The following is a 16706-nucleotide window of genomic DNA, read 5'->3' on the forward strand; positions in this document are numbered from 1 at the left end:
GGGTAGAATGGTCACTGGGCGGTACAATTTTCAGCTCGTGTAGAGTTGCCATGAGCGGTACAACCTTTGGCTCTTGTTGAATGATCAGTGGCCTGCACAACCTTCGACCTGTGTATCTGTAAAGAGTATGTGTATGTATTGCCACGACTAAGTAAAAGTTTATCGATTGGATAGGTGGGATATGATACAGGGATACAACGGAGGAAACATCATCAAACGTTGACATCGGCGTTTCTGAGGAACAGGTATAGATGAAACAGAAGATCAGGATCACGACTACCTAAGATATCCCGGATGGGGATATCCGAATGTGGCAGCCATGACTAGAACAAAAGAGCATGAGCCCACCACTCACTGACAAATTTCGGGAAGACTTATAGAATTGCTATGGAACTCGCTTTCGCGGATAATGGATAACTCACACCGCGTGATAATCAGATGATCTTGGGTATTAGGCTACCCTAGTGAACAAAAACTGAGCCACCTCAGTATTGCTTATAATGCATTGAAATTTTAGTTACAGTTTTAGAATACAGTGGTTTACATTCGTTTATCCGCACCCAATTTTCCCTCAATATTTTTAAAAATAAGTCAATTATTTGTACAGTTTTGTTCAAAAAAGACTATTATTATTTATTTTCATCGAATTCATTCTAAAAAAAAAAGTATAAATTCACTTTTTGTTTTCTAAGTAATTAAAATATGTGGAATCAGGGTGGACAGTTGTTTAGCCGCATCCTAAAATTTCAATTAAAGAAAATTTGTGCGGCAAATTCCGAGTCCAATCGGTAGCTAATATTTAGTATGTCCACCTCCATTTCGGATCACTTTGAAACTCGTTTTGGCATCGAGTCAGACAGCTTTTAAAGTATTGCCATACTGATTATAGCCCAACACTCCTGAATTACTACCTTGAGGCTGGAAATGTTGTCAAATTGTCATCCGTTTGCATAGACCATCTCGGCCAAGATTCTCCATAGATTTTCCATGGGATTGCAATCGACTGCAAGCAGGTCATTCAAGAAGCGGAATGGCCTTCTCAGCAAACCATGCCTTCGATTGCTTGGAAACGTGGATCTATGAATTATCCTGCTGAAAAAAGCAATATCCTCGGTAGCGTTATTAAATGAAACAAATGGGAAGTTTGCTGTGATAGGAAACGGCACCCCACACTGTCAAACTTCCGCCCCCAAAGTTTCGCTTCGATCTCACGACATTCCGTCGACTTAAATTGTACCAATAGCAACTGTAACAGTCCGGTCCATCCAAATTGAACTTTTTTCGCCGGAAAATACAACATTTCTCCATTCCAGTTTCCATTCCATGTATTGAGGGGCGAAAATGAGATGGTTCTGCTTATGGGTGGCGGTCAGTTTCGGCTTCCCTTGAAGTTTCTTCCACATGATGCTTGGTGACTCATTCAAGATGCGCGCAATATGCCTCTTCGTTACTGGAACAACCGATTCTGCCTTAATGTATGAGCAGGACATCATTTCTTGGTTGCTTCGTGTCTTATTCGACCTTCAAGACGCAAAGTAACTCTGGTGTTCCCATTTGTTGGTCGTTATATCCTATATTTCAGGCACTATTTAAAGAAATTCCGTACCTTTTCTCAGATCGACCAATTTTTGTTACGATCGAGCGATTAGAAAACTTTTGTTCACTGAATATCTTTATTATTTTCCGCCCCTCCTCCGTCAATAGAATACCTTTCGCCATTCCTTTCAATTCTACGTAGATCACTAATCTGACCAACTTCTTACGTTGCACATCTAATATTTACCTTGTAAATTGAACATTCCCAAGTATTTTTTCAAAAAAGACAGATAAAGGCTTGGTGATTATGCGAAAACCTGCAAGGCATAAACTTGCGGCTAAACGTATGTCTCGGGAAAAAACGACGTTTGAATGTTTATATCCACCGATGCCGCCTTGTGTGTGTGTGATTGTGACGCGCGTCCTTTCAATAAAATTGACTTAAATATACTACCACTACAGCAAATAAGTATCCCGAGAAGAAGAACATTCCTTGTTGTTTTGTAAGTGTTTCAAGTTTTTTCCAAGTGCGTCTGAACGAATGTCTATCACTGTATGTCATCTATAAAAACTCGACTTTCTTGGATTTGGGTTTTTTTTAAATACGGCCTCTTATTTCGAGAAAAACGACTATGTCCTAGAAAGTAGTTTTTGACAAAAACATTTTTATTTTCCAGAAGACAATATACCTCAACGTTCCATGCAATTTCAAGGCACATGGCACAATTTTTTTGCAGACCTCGATTGAGTGATTTTTTGGTTATAAAAAACTCAAACTTTGCGACACTAGTGAATGAAGTCCAATTGAACTGCATTTTTGCATATGGTTTTTTTTTCGTGAGAATGAACATTTTGTAGAAAATCTCGTGCGAAGATCCATTCATTGGCACCCTACTGTATGTAGGGTGCTTAAAAGTGTATAATTGGTTAACTAATTTCCAAAGATAACAAACATATTTTCAATGAAAAAACACAATAAAGTGTAAGATTTTCAAAATTATTTTCAAATTATATTTTTGTGTTCATTTGATTAGAATAAACTTTTCCTACTTAATGGTAAATTTTTAATATGTTCTGTTATATCCTTATCCTCATTTGCATAAAATGTATGCTTGTTGTGTTCCGGAATTAAATGGAAAAAAATGGCAGCAATTTCAAACATACAAGAGGAAACTCATGTTCGGTTTTTTTCAGACGCGGCTTGGGTGGTTGCCTGTAACACACCTGGGAGTGGGGGGCCCCATACATGAAACACAACATACCCTGTTCCTGATCGTGATTTCCATCACCATTATCGAGATTTCACCTGTTTGCTTTAATCCCCCAGGCCGGATATCTTTCGGGCGAAAAGAGAGGTTTGGGAATGAGTTCTCCTGAATACTAATCATACCCGTGCAGAAGTGAAAACCATAAAGGGAGTGTGATGATGGATTATCCCGCGTGGAAGTTATTTTTTCGTGACCCAGAAAATGAAAATTCCCTTCCCTCTGGTGCTCATTTCGCATGCCATTCGGCGGAGGAGAAATATTGGTCTAACCGAAACTCGTCTTTTAAGAATAAACGGTTCACCGAAATTTCAGGCTCGATTGGCGAGCTTCCGATCGATCGAGCGTAACTCAAATGTGATGGGGAAATTTTCCGGCAATTGTTTTGCTGCAACTCAGCTTCACTTGAAATCCGTTCGTGCGTCTCAATTTCAGGGGTCAAATTCTATAATCTTTCTTCGAAAAGCTGTTATGTTGATATGTTTTTCATGCGAATGATTCTAGTTTAATCGGAAAATTCGTGCACAGGACCTCAGCTCAACTGTGCGTTCAACTGCACTGAGTAATATGGGATTGATAAAGATTTACACCTGCACGAGCAAAGCGTGTCGTCTTGTGACATTGAGAGTGAATATCCGTAAATCATCCTTTGTTTGTGTCCTTCCTATTTCATAATGCTGCGAAACGAGTCAACCATGTGGGAGAACCTTTTTGTCTGCCTTTTCCTCCTGTCGGTTGGTTTATTTTAGAATTTACGGAGGATCTCCGTGCCGTAGCCATTCGAGAACGGCTGGTGATAATAATAACTCTATAGAGGAAGCTTTTTTAAATGTTCGTCCTTCATCGTAGCTAGGAAATGGTGCTAGATTGAAAATTGAACATGTTGAATTTTCAAACACGACACCTAGGATTAAAGCCATGCCATTTTACAACAGTATCTCATGTGAATCTATATATATATATATATATATATATATATATATATATATATATATATATATATATATATATATATATATATATATATATATATATATATATATATATATATATATATATATATATATAGGGCTGCCATACAAATGAAACACAGATTTCTGCATTACTCGAGAATTATTCAAGCAAATGAAACCAAATTGGGCATATTGAGGTATTAGGGTGCAATAAATGTTTCAATGGTGGATTCTCCACCCCTCTCTCTAAGGGGGGGCTGCCATACAAATGAAACACAAATTTCTGCATTACTCGAGAATCATTCAAGCAAATGAAACGAAATTGGACATATTGAGGTATTAGGGTGCAATAAATGTTTCTATGGTAATTAGACTCTCCACCCCCCTCTCTAAGGGGGGGCTGCCATACAAATGAAACACGAATTTCTACATTACTCGAGAATTATTCAAGCAAATGAAACGAAATTGGACATATTGAGGTATTAGGGTGCAAGAAAACTCTTAAAGGGGGGGCTGCCATACAAATGAAACACGAATTTCTGCATTACTCGAGAATTATTCAAGCAAATGAAACCAAGTATTGAGGTATTAGGGTGCAATAAATATGTCTATGGAGGTTAGACTCTCCACCCTCCTCTCTAAGGAGGGGCTGCCATAAAAATGAAGCACCAATTTCTGCATTATTCGGGAATTAATCAAGCAATTGAAACGAAATTTTGTGTGTGGTTACTGCCATACAAATTTCGGCATAATTCAAGAACTAACTCAGCAAACTGAACCAAATTCAGCATGTGGAGGTTTTAGGGGGCAAGAAACATTTCTAAGATGGTTCAACACTCCTCCCACCTTTCTGAAGGGGGGGGGGCTGCCATACCTGCATACCTTGGGAACTAATCAAGCACAATTTGCGATGTGACGGTTTTTGGGTATGGGAAATGTTTCTATGATGGTATGACACCCCTCCAAACATGACAATTGAAAATTTTCGGAAAACTCTGAAGGAAAAAGGGAAAATTCGGAAATTAAAATTCCCATATGTTCTACAATTACATAGTGACAAGGGTTATTAGTACATTTGATGTTTGCGCTAGCGAAATTGATCTTTGTTCGAAACTGGAATTGGATTTTAATGTAAAGAAATGCACTCCTATATCTTCTTTTATCTATACCAAAAAAAGGATCGCTGGATGTGTTGATAAGAGCAGAACTCGAGGAAGGAATTGTCCGATTTAGGGCTGTCTTTATTCTATCATATTTTCTGTATAAAACATTGATTCCATGTAACGGAGGAACATGTTATTTGCAAGTGGTTAAAAAATCTTGAACGAGAATTGTGTCTGAAAATAATCTGATATTGTAATGATGAGTTTTGTTAGAAATACTAGGAATTTTATAGCAAAAGATAAATTCAACGGGGTCGATTAAAAGATCAATCAATGAACATTTCTGCGATTGGACCCGTGAACTTGCTCATAGTAAGAAAATGTGAATGTTTGAAAGTATTGATAGTAAAAAACAAATTTTGGGCGGGATGAAGTTTGCTGGGTCAGCTAGTACTAATAATAAAAATAACGCTAGTTGAGGAGGCGATGTTCAACTGAAAGGAAGAATACATGCAAACAGTTTATCATGATTGGCGTACATTTTAGAAGCCGCACTTTTCAGTGAAAATCCTTTCTTCATTCAGATATTTTTGTCGAATGAATAGGTTATATAATGTCCATGTGCAATGTGATCATCATGATCTCTCTATTAGATATGTCTCTAATGAATATAATGATAATGATATGTCTCTAATGAGAACACCCAACTTTATGTTTAGTAGGTCGCAGAATTCGTTGTTATATAAAGGTATAATTTTTTTCAATTCGATGCCCAGAGAAATTAAACGTTCGGCAACAATGGCAGAGTTTAAGAAAATGTGTATTTCACACGAAATTTCTGTTCTGTAAACTGGTTTTATCATTTTTTCTAAATAACTCATTTATGTTTCCAATTGATTAAAATTTATAAAATTTATTTACAGGTTTAACTACCATGTTCGTACTGATGATGATGAAATTTTTTTTGTGTTTTTTGTTAATGTACAGGGTTTTCCAACTTTAAATTCCGAAAGTAAATTGAAATAAAACACACTTAGAATTCGAATTTCGATGAAACTTTTATTTCAAATTAAAGTTTGGTTTATGCCATTATGTGTGAAATACAACATCATTCAAATGTCCACCTAGGGCTTCCTCGCACACCTTGATCCGGAACAGGTAATTTTCGATGACTTTTCGGCACATATGGGGCGGTATCTCGGTCATAACTTCACGAATGTTGTCTTTCAAATGTTCAAGAGTTTGCGGAGAGTTGGCATAGACACGGTCTTTCGCATAACCCCACAAAAAAAAAGTCTAGCGGGTTCAAATCGCATGATCTGGACGGCCAATTGGCATCACCAAAACGCGAAATTATGCGTCCCTCAAATTTCGTTCGCAATATGGCCATGTTCGGTCGTGTTGTGTGGCACGTTGCGCCGTCCTGCTGAAACCACATGTCATCCGTATCCATATCTTCAATTTGTGGTAAAAAAAATCGGTTAACATGCGGCCATAGCGCTCACCATTCACAGTTACCGTCTCGCCGTCCTCATTTTCAAAGAAATACGGCCCGATGACTCAACCAGACCATAATGCGCACCAAACAGTGACTTTTGGCGGATGCAATGGCCTCTCAACAATCACGTGTGGATTTTCTGAGCCCCATATACGGAAATTTTGGGTGTTCACATAGCCACCGAGCTCAAAATGTGCCTCATCGCTGAAGAAAATTTGATGCGAAAACTCAGCATTTTGCTGCTGTTGTTCGTTCACCCAATCGACGTATGCCCAACGCATTCCATGGTCACCACGCTCTAATTTTTGTACCAGTTGGACTTTATATGGATGTAGGTGCAAGTCCAAATGCAAAATTCGCCACAATGATGTGTTTGACAAGCCCAATTGCTGAGCACGCCGTGGAATCGAAACATTCGGGTCATCCTCCACACTGGCAGCAACAGCAGCAATATTTTCGGCCGAACGCACATTACGATGATGCACAGGTTTCACAATATCCGCTACGGATCCAGTTTGTTCGAATTTACGCACTACATTAGCGATTGTGTGCTCTGTAGGGCGTTCATGACGACCAAAATCCGTCCGTAATACTCGAAAAACATTTGCCTGCCGGTTTTTCATCATTTTTATAGTATAATTTAATATGACGATTTGGTTGACAGCTATGTCAAACGGTTGTCAGCGCAAGGCTGTATACTTTTGGAATCCCGAAATGGAAAACCCTGTATATTGTAAAAAAAAGAGCGTTGTCTACGGAAGTTTGAGCCTCGCGCGCGTTTGATGGGCCTGGATTATGTTAAGTGAACACTGGCAGAACACTGATACCTAATGAAATTTTTATGTGGGGTCTGAAGTAGAAACTGGAATGTGGACAGCTCAATCAGAATTGTCGTAAACTATCTTTTTATCGGATGGTTATATCGAGTATTTCTGAATTGTGGCAAACCTCTATCATGTTCTAAGTAGACACTTTTAGGTATTGGGTTCAATTCCCAATCTGTCAAGAATCTTCCTCGGTTGGAAATTTTCTTGACATGCCTTGAAAAAAAAACTTTGGGCCTGAAGTTGAGATTATTATTATGTTAATGTCGATTCAGATAGGACTATTGTTTTTCTTTTGCGGTTTCGCCTATTTATAATGTTCTATTGATAGAAATTCATGCCTCAACAGAGTCAGTTCGCTTTGATTTTGGTTTTATAATACTGTTCTCTTAATTGGGTTAAACATTAATATTATCTATTAGATATATCGGCCAGTTCAAACCTTTGTAGTGGTATGAGGTGGGTCATCATCATCATCATCTAATACACACACACGATATAGAATTTGTGTGGAGGCGATCTGGCGTAGTGGTATCATCCATACCTCTCACGCTAGAGATCACGAGCTCAATTCTCACTCCCGACATTCTTCCGAAGTGGAAGTAAAAGTGACGAACCAACCAAAAGTGTTTAAAGTCACTATACTACCGATAAAAAAAAATAGTTTGTAGCATTGAAAAATAGGCGAAATTCACTTTTGTCACTGTATAAATGCTAAATAAACTCAAGATTTCAATTTGTCAACAGAGATCAAATTCGTGGACTTCGTTATCATAAGTTTTATTGAAATTTTTACATATAATGATTGTTGATAGTTTTTTCTTATGCCAGTAGAAAATGTTGGTTTTCGAAAGCTACCACATAAAATTAACTTACCTGTACTGTCTTCTTTCTACCCTTGCCCCCATTGGGGTCTTTTGCCAGACTCTGGTCAATGGTGTTCCTCAGTTTCTCAAAAACTCGGTTTTTGAATCTGCCCAAATAAGCTTCGTGGCTCTCGAAATCCTGGTCGATAACACCTCCCGCCCAAGGTACGCTGTTGAGGACGAAAAAAAGGAAAACCTGAATTTATTGATGGCTCGCTGATGGCGAACGGTAAATTATGCTTGGGGATCGATGGACACGGGTCAATCCTCGAAGGATGGGACAGATAATAAAAAACGCAGGTAAAAGCAAGCATAATGGTAATTGAACGTCGTAATAGTAATCGACTGATGGGGACTATAAATTTACCGAAGCTATCGGAATAAGTACGCATAAAAACTTACGTTAGCGATTCCTGATTGTCGACTGAGAGCGCATCCGCCACGGATGACTTCAACTGCTGGGCTCGAATTTCATCGATGGGCTCGTTTCCGTCAGACGCTTCCCACTGGCGGAAAATGGCGAAGCAGTTTTCCTTCGCACAAGCTAGCAAAAAGTAAACATAAGTGAAACCGAAGTGAGAATCGGGTTGCAGATATTATGTTCCAGTACGACATCAGGAAGATTCATTGTAATGTTTTCACTGATGACGTTATTTGTAAACATATTTTATGCCTAGAATGATGCCATCATACCGCCATCAATGTGTCAAAATATGTAGAATATGGTAATATGGTAATCGAGTGGAAAAGCAACGAACAGACCAGAGGCAGAGCAGTGACAATTTTATTGAATATGAGAAATATTTATGAGCTCCATCCGGCAATTGAATACACTGTGAAATAAAATTCTAAACGCGTACATGCCGCTGATTTATCCTAATTCGTCAATCCTGTGAGATAAAATCCATCAAAATGATTGCAAATTATGGTTTTAAATATATCAAACATTGATGGAACACTCGAGAATAACAGCGATGATGCTTGAATTATGTCGATGTCTTCTCATATTTTCTGGCTGGGATTTCTCGCATAGAATGGTTGTAACGGACAAGTTAATAACGGTCTCTTTTTTACATGTTCTTATTTCTTTCTTGTCGGTCTACGCCTGATACATTGAGGGCCATCCACCGACGTCAGGGAGATGACTTCACTCTAAATCCTACCTATCGAATTTGCTTTAACTGAGGCACAAAGCTTTAATTCTGTTCTGAAGGAAAATGCACCTGAAGATTTTTTGCCTCTGAAAATTTCTAGCGACATTCAACCCACTCAATACTTAGGGGTATCAGTACGCGAAGTATATTTGGGATTGTGAACGAAAAATTGATGTTGTTGCTAATTGCGTTACATAGAAAGCTTGTATTGAATGGGCTTACATTTAAAGTGTATTTCCCAGTTTTTTACCGAACAACTAACAAATGTATTTTGACTGATCAGCAAAAGCTGATAATAGTATAATAGTCAGAGTGGACCAAATGTATGCGACCATCGAGACTAGAAGCCACGTTTTTTGTGACAACCAGAAAATGGAAGGAATTTCAAATGAAATTTGGGATTTCTCCGCATCAGAAAATTCTTCCTCAACGAACAAGGAAAAGTAACTCGTAATGAGACACAATGTATATACTTTTCATGCAATCATTAGTTATTGACAGTCTAGTGCCATCCAAGAACATCCATTGCCTGTTCTAGCAGTTCTTCAATCGACCTAAGTGTTCAGCGTTGAATGATTTCGAGTTTCAACAAAGGTCCAGAATGAGTGTGGTCAGAGATTATATTCCGGAGACACACCTAAGAGCAGCGAAGAGTGTACCAGAGTGTTCCGAGAGTACGAAAAACTCAACGGCTAGCTTCTTTATCGTAATCCTTTTTCTCCACATCACTATTCACTGTTAATTAATTTTCTTAAACTTTTCCGTCTGATCTGCTCTTATCTCTGGCCTCAAACAAAATCTCTTTCCTCTCCCCTTTCCGTTCATCTCCTCTTCTCCATTCCATTCTTTCCATCATTCCTGTTTTCGGTTTCTGTCACCCAGTGCTCAGGATAGTCATATTCAACTGAGGATAGTCAGCGGACTATGAAGAAATACCCATTCGTATTCAATTGGAGCTGACTTTCGGTTTATTCACGCAGTTTCTCCGTCAACATGACTCAATAGTCAGTCGGGCGTTTATTTATTCTAGTTGATTTATTTGTTTATTTAGTAAACAGGTAGCATTACACCCCAATGACGATGGTTGATCAAGAAAATAACATAAATTAACACAGAACACTTCTAAAGCTTTTTTTTTTTTTTTTTATCTGTATTTTAGTGACTTTCAACTCATTTGGCTGGTTCGTCACTTTTGCTTCCATTTTTGGAAGAATGTCGGGAGTGAGAATTGAACTCATGATCTTTAGCGTGAGAGGCATGGATGTTACCACTACGCCAGATCGCCTCCATTTCTAAAGCTACACTTATTTGTTTCACGCGTCATATTAAAATTAAAAACGTGGTAACACCTATTGAAGAGACGAGACATACTCCGCATTGGTTCATGCAAACCATAATTCGTTCTAGCAGCAGGGGTACAAAGGAACGAGTGTGTACGAAGGCTGCGACGACGTATATTAATGTCTAAAGTGCTGAGCAAAGTAGAACAATCAGTGTTGCCTTGCAGGAGGTAGGCAATGAAGCAGGCCTATGCTACGTTGCGTCTCTCATCCAACAACTCCAGTTTTATAAGTAAGCAACGGCTCTTGTAACTGGGCAGGTTAAATGGATCCATCCACCTAATATTACGTAGAGCAAAGCGGACGAATTTTCGCTGTACTGCCTCAATTCGTTGGATTTCATTCTGGTAGTAAGGAGACCAGATGATCGATGAATATTCCAGGATGGGGCGCACAATTGAGCAGTACAGAGCTTTCAGGCAGTAGATATCCCTAAACTTTTTGGCAAAACGAAAAAGAAATCCCAGCTGTGAAGAGGCTTTAAATACAATGAGTGCGATGTAATCCTTGAAGGTTACTTTCGTATCAATCAGGATGCCCAAGTCCTTGATAGTCGATTCTCGCTGTAATTGTTCACCTTCCAGACTGTAACCGAATTGAAAAAGAGAACATCTGCGTTCGAACGAAATCACCGCGCACGTACACGTTTAGTGACATTCTATTACTACGACACCATTTAGCGAATGTTTCTAGCTGTTGTTGTAGAAAAACCGCGTCTTGTGGCTGCTCAATCTTATAGAACAGCTTCAGGTCATCAGCATAAGAGAGTTTGAGGCAGTTTAGAATGTAGTTGACATCATTCATGTACAGTAGGAATAGAAACGGTCCGAGGTGACTTCCTTGGGGAACACCGGAAAAAGCTGGGAAGGGTTTCGAAACATGGTCACCAATCTTTACAGACATGCTACGACCACTGATTTAAGATCCCAGCCAGTGTAACAGATCGCTATCCATGCCTAGTATGTCGTTTTTAGCTATTGCGATTTGATGGTCCGTATATATAGCATCCACTTGCTGACCATTCTCTATTTGACGAACTACATAGGAAGTAAAGCAAGTTAGGTTAGTCGTCGTTGAACGTTTTGGCATGAATCCGTGTTGGTCCTCCGATATATAATGCGCGTATATGTGCACTAACTCGTTAAGAATGATCAATTCAAATAGTTTGGACGTGGCACTCAACGCAGCTATACCGCGGTAATTCGAAATGACCCTTTTGCACCCTTTCTTGAACACAGGGAAAACATACGACTGTTTCCAACAGTTCGGAAATACGCCAGTGGTCAGTGAAAGATTAAACGCCGTTGCGAGCGTTTGAGCCAGTGAATGCATACAACGTTTGAGCACAAGTGATGGAATACCGTCAGGGCCACATCCCGTGGAGGATTTCAATCTCTTTCCTGCTGTGCTAACCATATCGTCGGTGATTAAAACTGTAGCGAAGAAGTAGAAAACCGAGGAACGTTTAGGGTGACAGCTGCCACATCCAGCGGGTCGAGTTGTTCATCAGTAAAGACGTTGCTGAATTGAGAGCGGAACATATCGGCAATATCAGAGGTCGTATTAGCTTCAATCAAACCGTTGGACATCGTTGAAGGCAGTCCAGTTTCCTTTCGTTGTTCGTTTATGTAGCGCCAGAAACTTTTGGGGTTATTCTTGAGACGTCTTTGCAATTTGTCCTGATAAGCGTTGTACAGGCGATTGTTAAGCTGTTTGTATTCGTTATTTAACTTAGAGTATGTATTCCTCGTAAAATCCGTACGGCATTTGGTGAACCGTCTGAGAGCAGCTCGCTTCATCTTTTTAAGAAATTTGAGATCGGCATTTGTCCAAGCTGGTTTCAACGGCTCGCGTTTAGACTTTGAAGGGACAAAGGTCGATAGCATAAAGCAGGATACCTGAAATAGTAGAAGCAGCGAGGTTAGCGTCGTAATCTTGGAATACTTCGTTCCACTACACACGAGAATGAAAATCGTTCATGCCATCGAAATCCCCCTTACTGAATTCGTAAAAAAACGCTCTCAGTAGTGTCGCAAAAACGTTGTTGAGGACATATTTTCAATTCCGTTAGTATGGGAGGATAGTGTCTACAGATTTTAACAAGGGGTGATGGAGCTTGAATAACCATAACGTCCTGGCACAGCTCTTGGCTGCGAAATCACCCAGTAAAGCGAGTCAAGATGATTTTCAATCAGGTCCGCGTCATTCACTCGATCAGGAGGAATATATACTACACCAGGGTAGAGAATAGCGTGAATCGTAATCCATAATTGCTCCACCTTCGACGAGCCTACAGGAGGAATCAGCGGTAGGGATTTGAAGTTCGAGCGAACAGCGAACAATACACCACCTCCAGTGCGTTCGGTGTTGTTTGAAGTCGACCGGTCTTGAGCTTGAGCTTGAGCTTGGGTAGACTGTACACTTCGTAGTTGCTCTCCGTGATTGACCTGAACCAATCAAATTGCACAAAGAACACACAGAATGACGCTTGGGACTAGCAAATTATTCTCGTTGTGCAATTTTCGGTGATTCGAGCTTTAAACGGTCAATAACGACGCCGGCCACGTCCTTACAGTCACCAGGGGAAGGGAAGGAATGTTAGTATGATATTCGCCGCCAGACGGCCAGAAGGGTCGCTTCTATAGCGTGGTTCCCTAGCGTTTATCATGGGAGGGATAGTTGTTAGTAGGGAGAGGTAAAAATCAGGATTCACTGAGGTAAGTGATGTGATTATGTGAACGCGAACTATCGACCACTCGACGAAACAAAAATCCGAAAACCGCATGTGTTACAATACGCGGCAGAGATTATGGTATCCTGAGAAGGAAAACCTGTAAAATAGATTGGACCGGCTTTTTTCTAGTATTCATCGCACGTACTTTTTATCGAAATTCAATCACTCCGGCGGAGATTTAACTGTGGGAAACCTAAAAAGGTAACCGAGAGAATTCCTTCAAAGCCAACCGAGCCGGCAATATGTTCCATTATTAATTACGCCTATTCTGTATCGAACTGACAAGGTCACTGAGAAAATACTTCTAGAGAAATCGTCCTGACAATATATTCAATTATTTATTGCGTGTATGCTTTTTCGTCGTTTCAATTGGTCCTAGAGGAGCTCTCCCGGTCATCCCCTCAGGCCCACGAAAAGACATCTCCACGCCATCGGGATTGGATTCCTCCATCCGCGGGCAACCCGAGAAGGCCACCGAGAGAACCCATCCAAAATCAAACGAACCGGCGATATATTCCGTGAACCATATTGTGGAAGAGAGCATTGATCGGACAGTTTTGGAAGAATATGAACGACATTGGAAATTCTAGTGTTTCGAATTCATTGGAGCTTTTGTTAAATCGGATCATCTGTTACATAGCTTTGACTCGACTGCTGACAATCTTTGTATTCTCTCTCCATGGTAAAAAGGGAAACCGGGAGAAAGCAGGAGGGAAAGAAGTGTAAAATGTAATTTAAGTCTATGGTAAAATGAGAGTCATGAACGAAAGTAGTTTTTTCATGTTTAATACGTGTGCCACAAATTTCTAAAGATTTTCTAAAGGAAGAATATTTATTTATTTATTTACATATATATACACATATATACACACATATATATATATATATATATATATATATATATATATATATATATATATATATATATATATATATATATATGTGTGTATATATGTGTATATATATGTAAATAAATAAATAAATATTCTTCCTTTAGAAAATCGATCACTCGAACCAACAATAATCCAGAGAATGAATTGAATTTGTGGCACACGTATTAAACATGAAAAATATACTTTCGTTCATGACTCTCATTTTACCATAGACTTAAATTACATTTTACACTTCTTTCCCTCCTGCTCTCTCCCGGTTTCCCTTTTTACCATGGAGAGAGAATACAAAGATTGTCAGCAGTCGAGTCAAAGCTATGTAACAGATGATCCGATTTAACAAAAGCTCCAATGAATTCGAAACACTAGAATTTCCAATGTCGTTCATATTCTTCCAAAACTGTCCGATCAATGCTCTCTTCCACAATATGGTTCACGGAATATATCGCCGGTTCGTTTGATTTTGGATTGGTTCTCTCGGTGGCCTTCTCGGGTTGCCCGCGGAGGGAGGAATCCAATCCCGATGGCGTGGAGATGTCTTTTCGTGGGCCTGAGGGGATGACCGGGAGAGCTCCTCTAGGACCAATTGAAACGACGAAAAAGCATACACGCAGTAAATAATTGAATATATTGTCAGGACGATTTCTCTAGAAGTATTTTCTCAGTGACCTTGTCAGTTCGATACAGAATAGGCGTAATTAATAATGGAACATATTGCCGGCTCGGTTGGCTTTGAAGGAATTCTCTCGGTTACCTTTTTAGGTTTCCCACAGTTAAATCTCCGCCGGAGTGATTGAATTTCGATAAAAAGTACGTGCGATGAATACTAGAAAAAAGCCGGTCCAATCTATTTTACAGGTTTTCCTTCTCAGGATACCATAATCTCTGCCGCGTATTGTAACACATGCGGTTTTCGGATTTTTGTTTCGTCGAGTGGTCGATAGTTCGCGTTCACATAATCACATCACTTACCTCAGTGAATCCTGATTTTTACCTCTCCCTACTAACAACTATCCCTCCCATGATAAACGCTAGGGAACCACGCTATAGAAGCGACCCTTCTGGCCTTCGGGCGGCGAATATCATACTAACATTCCTTCCCTTCCCCTGGTGACTGTAAGGACGTGGCCGGCGTCGTTATTGACCGTTTAAAGCTCGAATCACCGAAAATTGCACAACGAGAATGATTTGCTAGTCCCAAGCGTCATTCTGTGTGTTCTTTGTGCAATTTGGTTGGTTCAGGTCAATCACGGAGAGCAACTACGAAGTGTACAGTCTACCCAAGCTCAAGCTCAAGCTCAAGACCGGTCGACTTCAAACAGCACCGAACGCACTGGAGGTGGTGTATTGTTCGCTGTTCGCTCGAACTTCAAATCCCTACCGCTGATTCCTCCTGTAGGCTCGTCGAAGGTGGAGCAATTATGGATTACGATTCACGCTATTCTCTACCTTTGTGTAGTATATATTCCTCCTGATCGAGTGAATGACGCGGACCTGATTGAAAATCATCTTGACTCGCTTTACTGGGTGATTTCGCAGCCAAGAGCTGTGCCAGGACGTTATGGTTATTCAAGCTCCATCACCCCTTGTTAAAATCTGTAGACACCATCCTCCCATACTAACGGAATTGAAAATATGTCCTCAACAACGTTTTTGCGACACTACTGAGAGCGTTTTTTTACGAATTCAGTAAGGGGGATTTCGATGGCATGAACGATTTTCATTCTCGTGTGTAGTGGAACGAAGTATTCCAAGATTACGACGCTAACCTCGCTGCTTCTACTATTTCAGGTATCCTGCTTTATGCTATCGACCTATTTGTCCCTTCAAAGTCTAAACGCGAGCCGTTGAAACCAGCTTGGACAAATGCCGATCTCAAATTTCTTAAAAAGATGAAGCGAGCTGCTCTCAGACGGTTCACCAAATGCCGTACGGATTTTACGAGGAATACATACTCTAAGTTAAATAACGAATACAAACAGCTTAACAATCGCCTGTACAACGCTTATCAGGACAAATTGCAAAGACGTCTCAAGAATAACCCCAAAAGTTTCTGGCGCTACATAAACGAACAACGAAAGGAAACTGGACTGCCTTCAACGATGTCCAACGGTTTGATTGAAGCTAATACGACCTCTGATATTGCCGATATGTTCCGCTCTCAATTCAGCAACGTCTTTACTGATGAACAACTCGACCCGCTGGATGTGGCAGCTGTCACCCTAAACGTTCCTCGGTTTTCTACTTCTTCGCTACAGTTTTAATCACCGACGATATGGTTAGCACAGCAGGAAAGAGATTGAAATCCTCCACGGGATGTGGCCCTGACGGTATTCCATCACTTGTGCTCAAACGTTGTATGCATTCACTGGCTCAAACGCTCGCAACGGCGTTTAATCTTTCACTGACCACTGGCGTATTTCCGAACTGTTGGAAACAGTCGTATGTTTTCCCTGTGTTCAAGAAAGGGTGCAAAAGGGTCATTTCGAATTACCGCGGTATAGCTGCGTTGAGTGCCACGTCCAAACTATTTGAATTGATCA

The 16706-nt window shown here is 40.0% G+C and overlaps 1 protein-coding gene across 6 annotated transcripts in view; it reads right to left on the minus strand.

Annotated features, from left to right (window-relative positions):
* Positions 1–16706, minus strand: part of LOC129765694 (protein qui-1) — a 206995-nt gene that overhangs the window by 76212 nt on the left and 114077 nt on the right. For all 6 annotated transcript variants that reach the window (XM_055766108.1, XM_055766112.1, XM_055766111.1 and 3 more), the window contains exons 7-8: positions 8448–8589; positions 8056–8215 (exon numbers count right to left, since the gene is read on the minus strand). In XM_055766108.1, coding sequence (XP_055622083.1) covers positions 8056–8215; positions 8448–8589 — 302 coding nt within the window. The remainder of the gene's footprint in view (positions 1–8055; positions 8216–8447; positions 8590–16706) is intronic.

Source organism: Toxorhynchites rutilus, chromosome 2 (genome assembly GCF_029784135.1).
Source record: "Toxorhynchites rutilus septentrionalis strain SRP chromosome 2, ASM2978413v1, whole genome shotgun sequence".
NCBI classification, from domain to species: domain Eukaryota; kingdom Metazoa; phylum Arthropoda; class Insecta; order Diptera; family Culicidae; genus Toxorhynchites; species Toxorhynchites rutilus.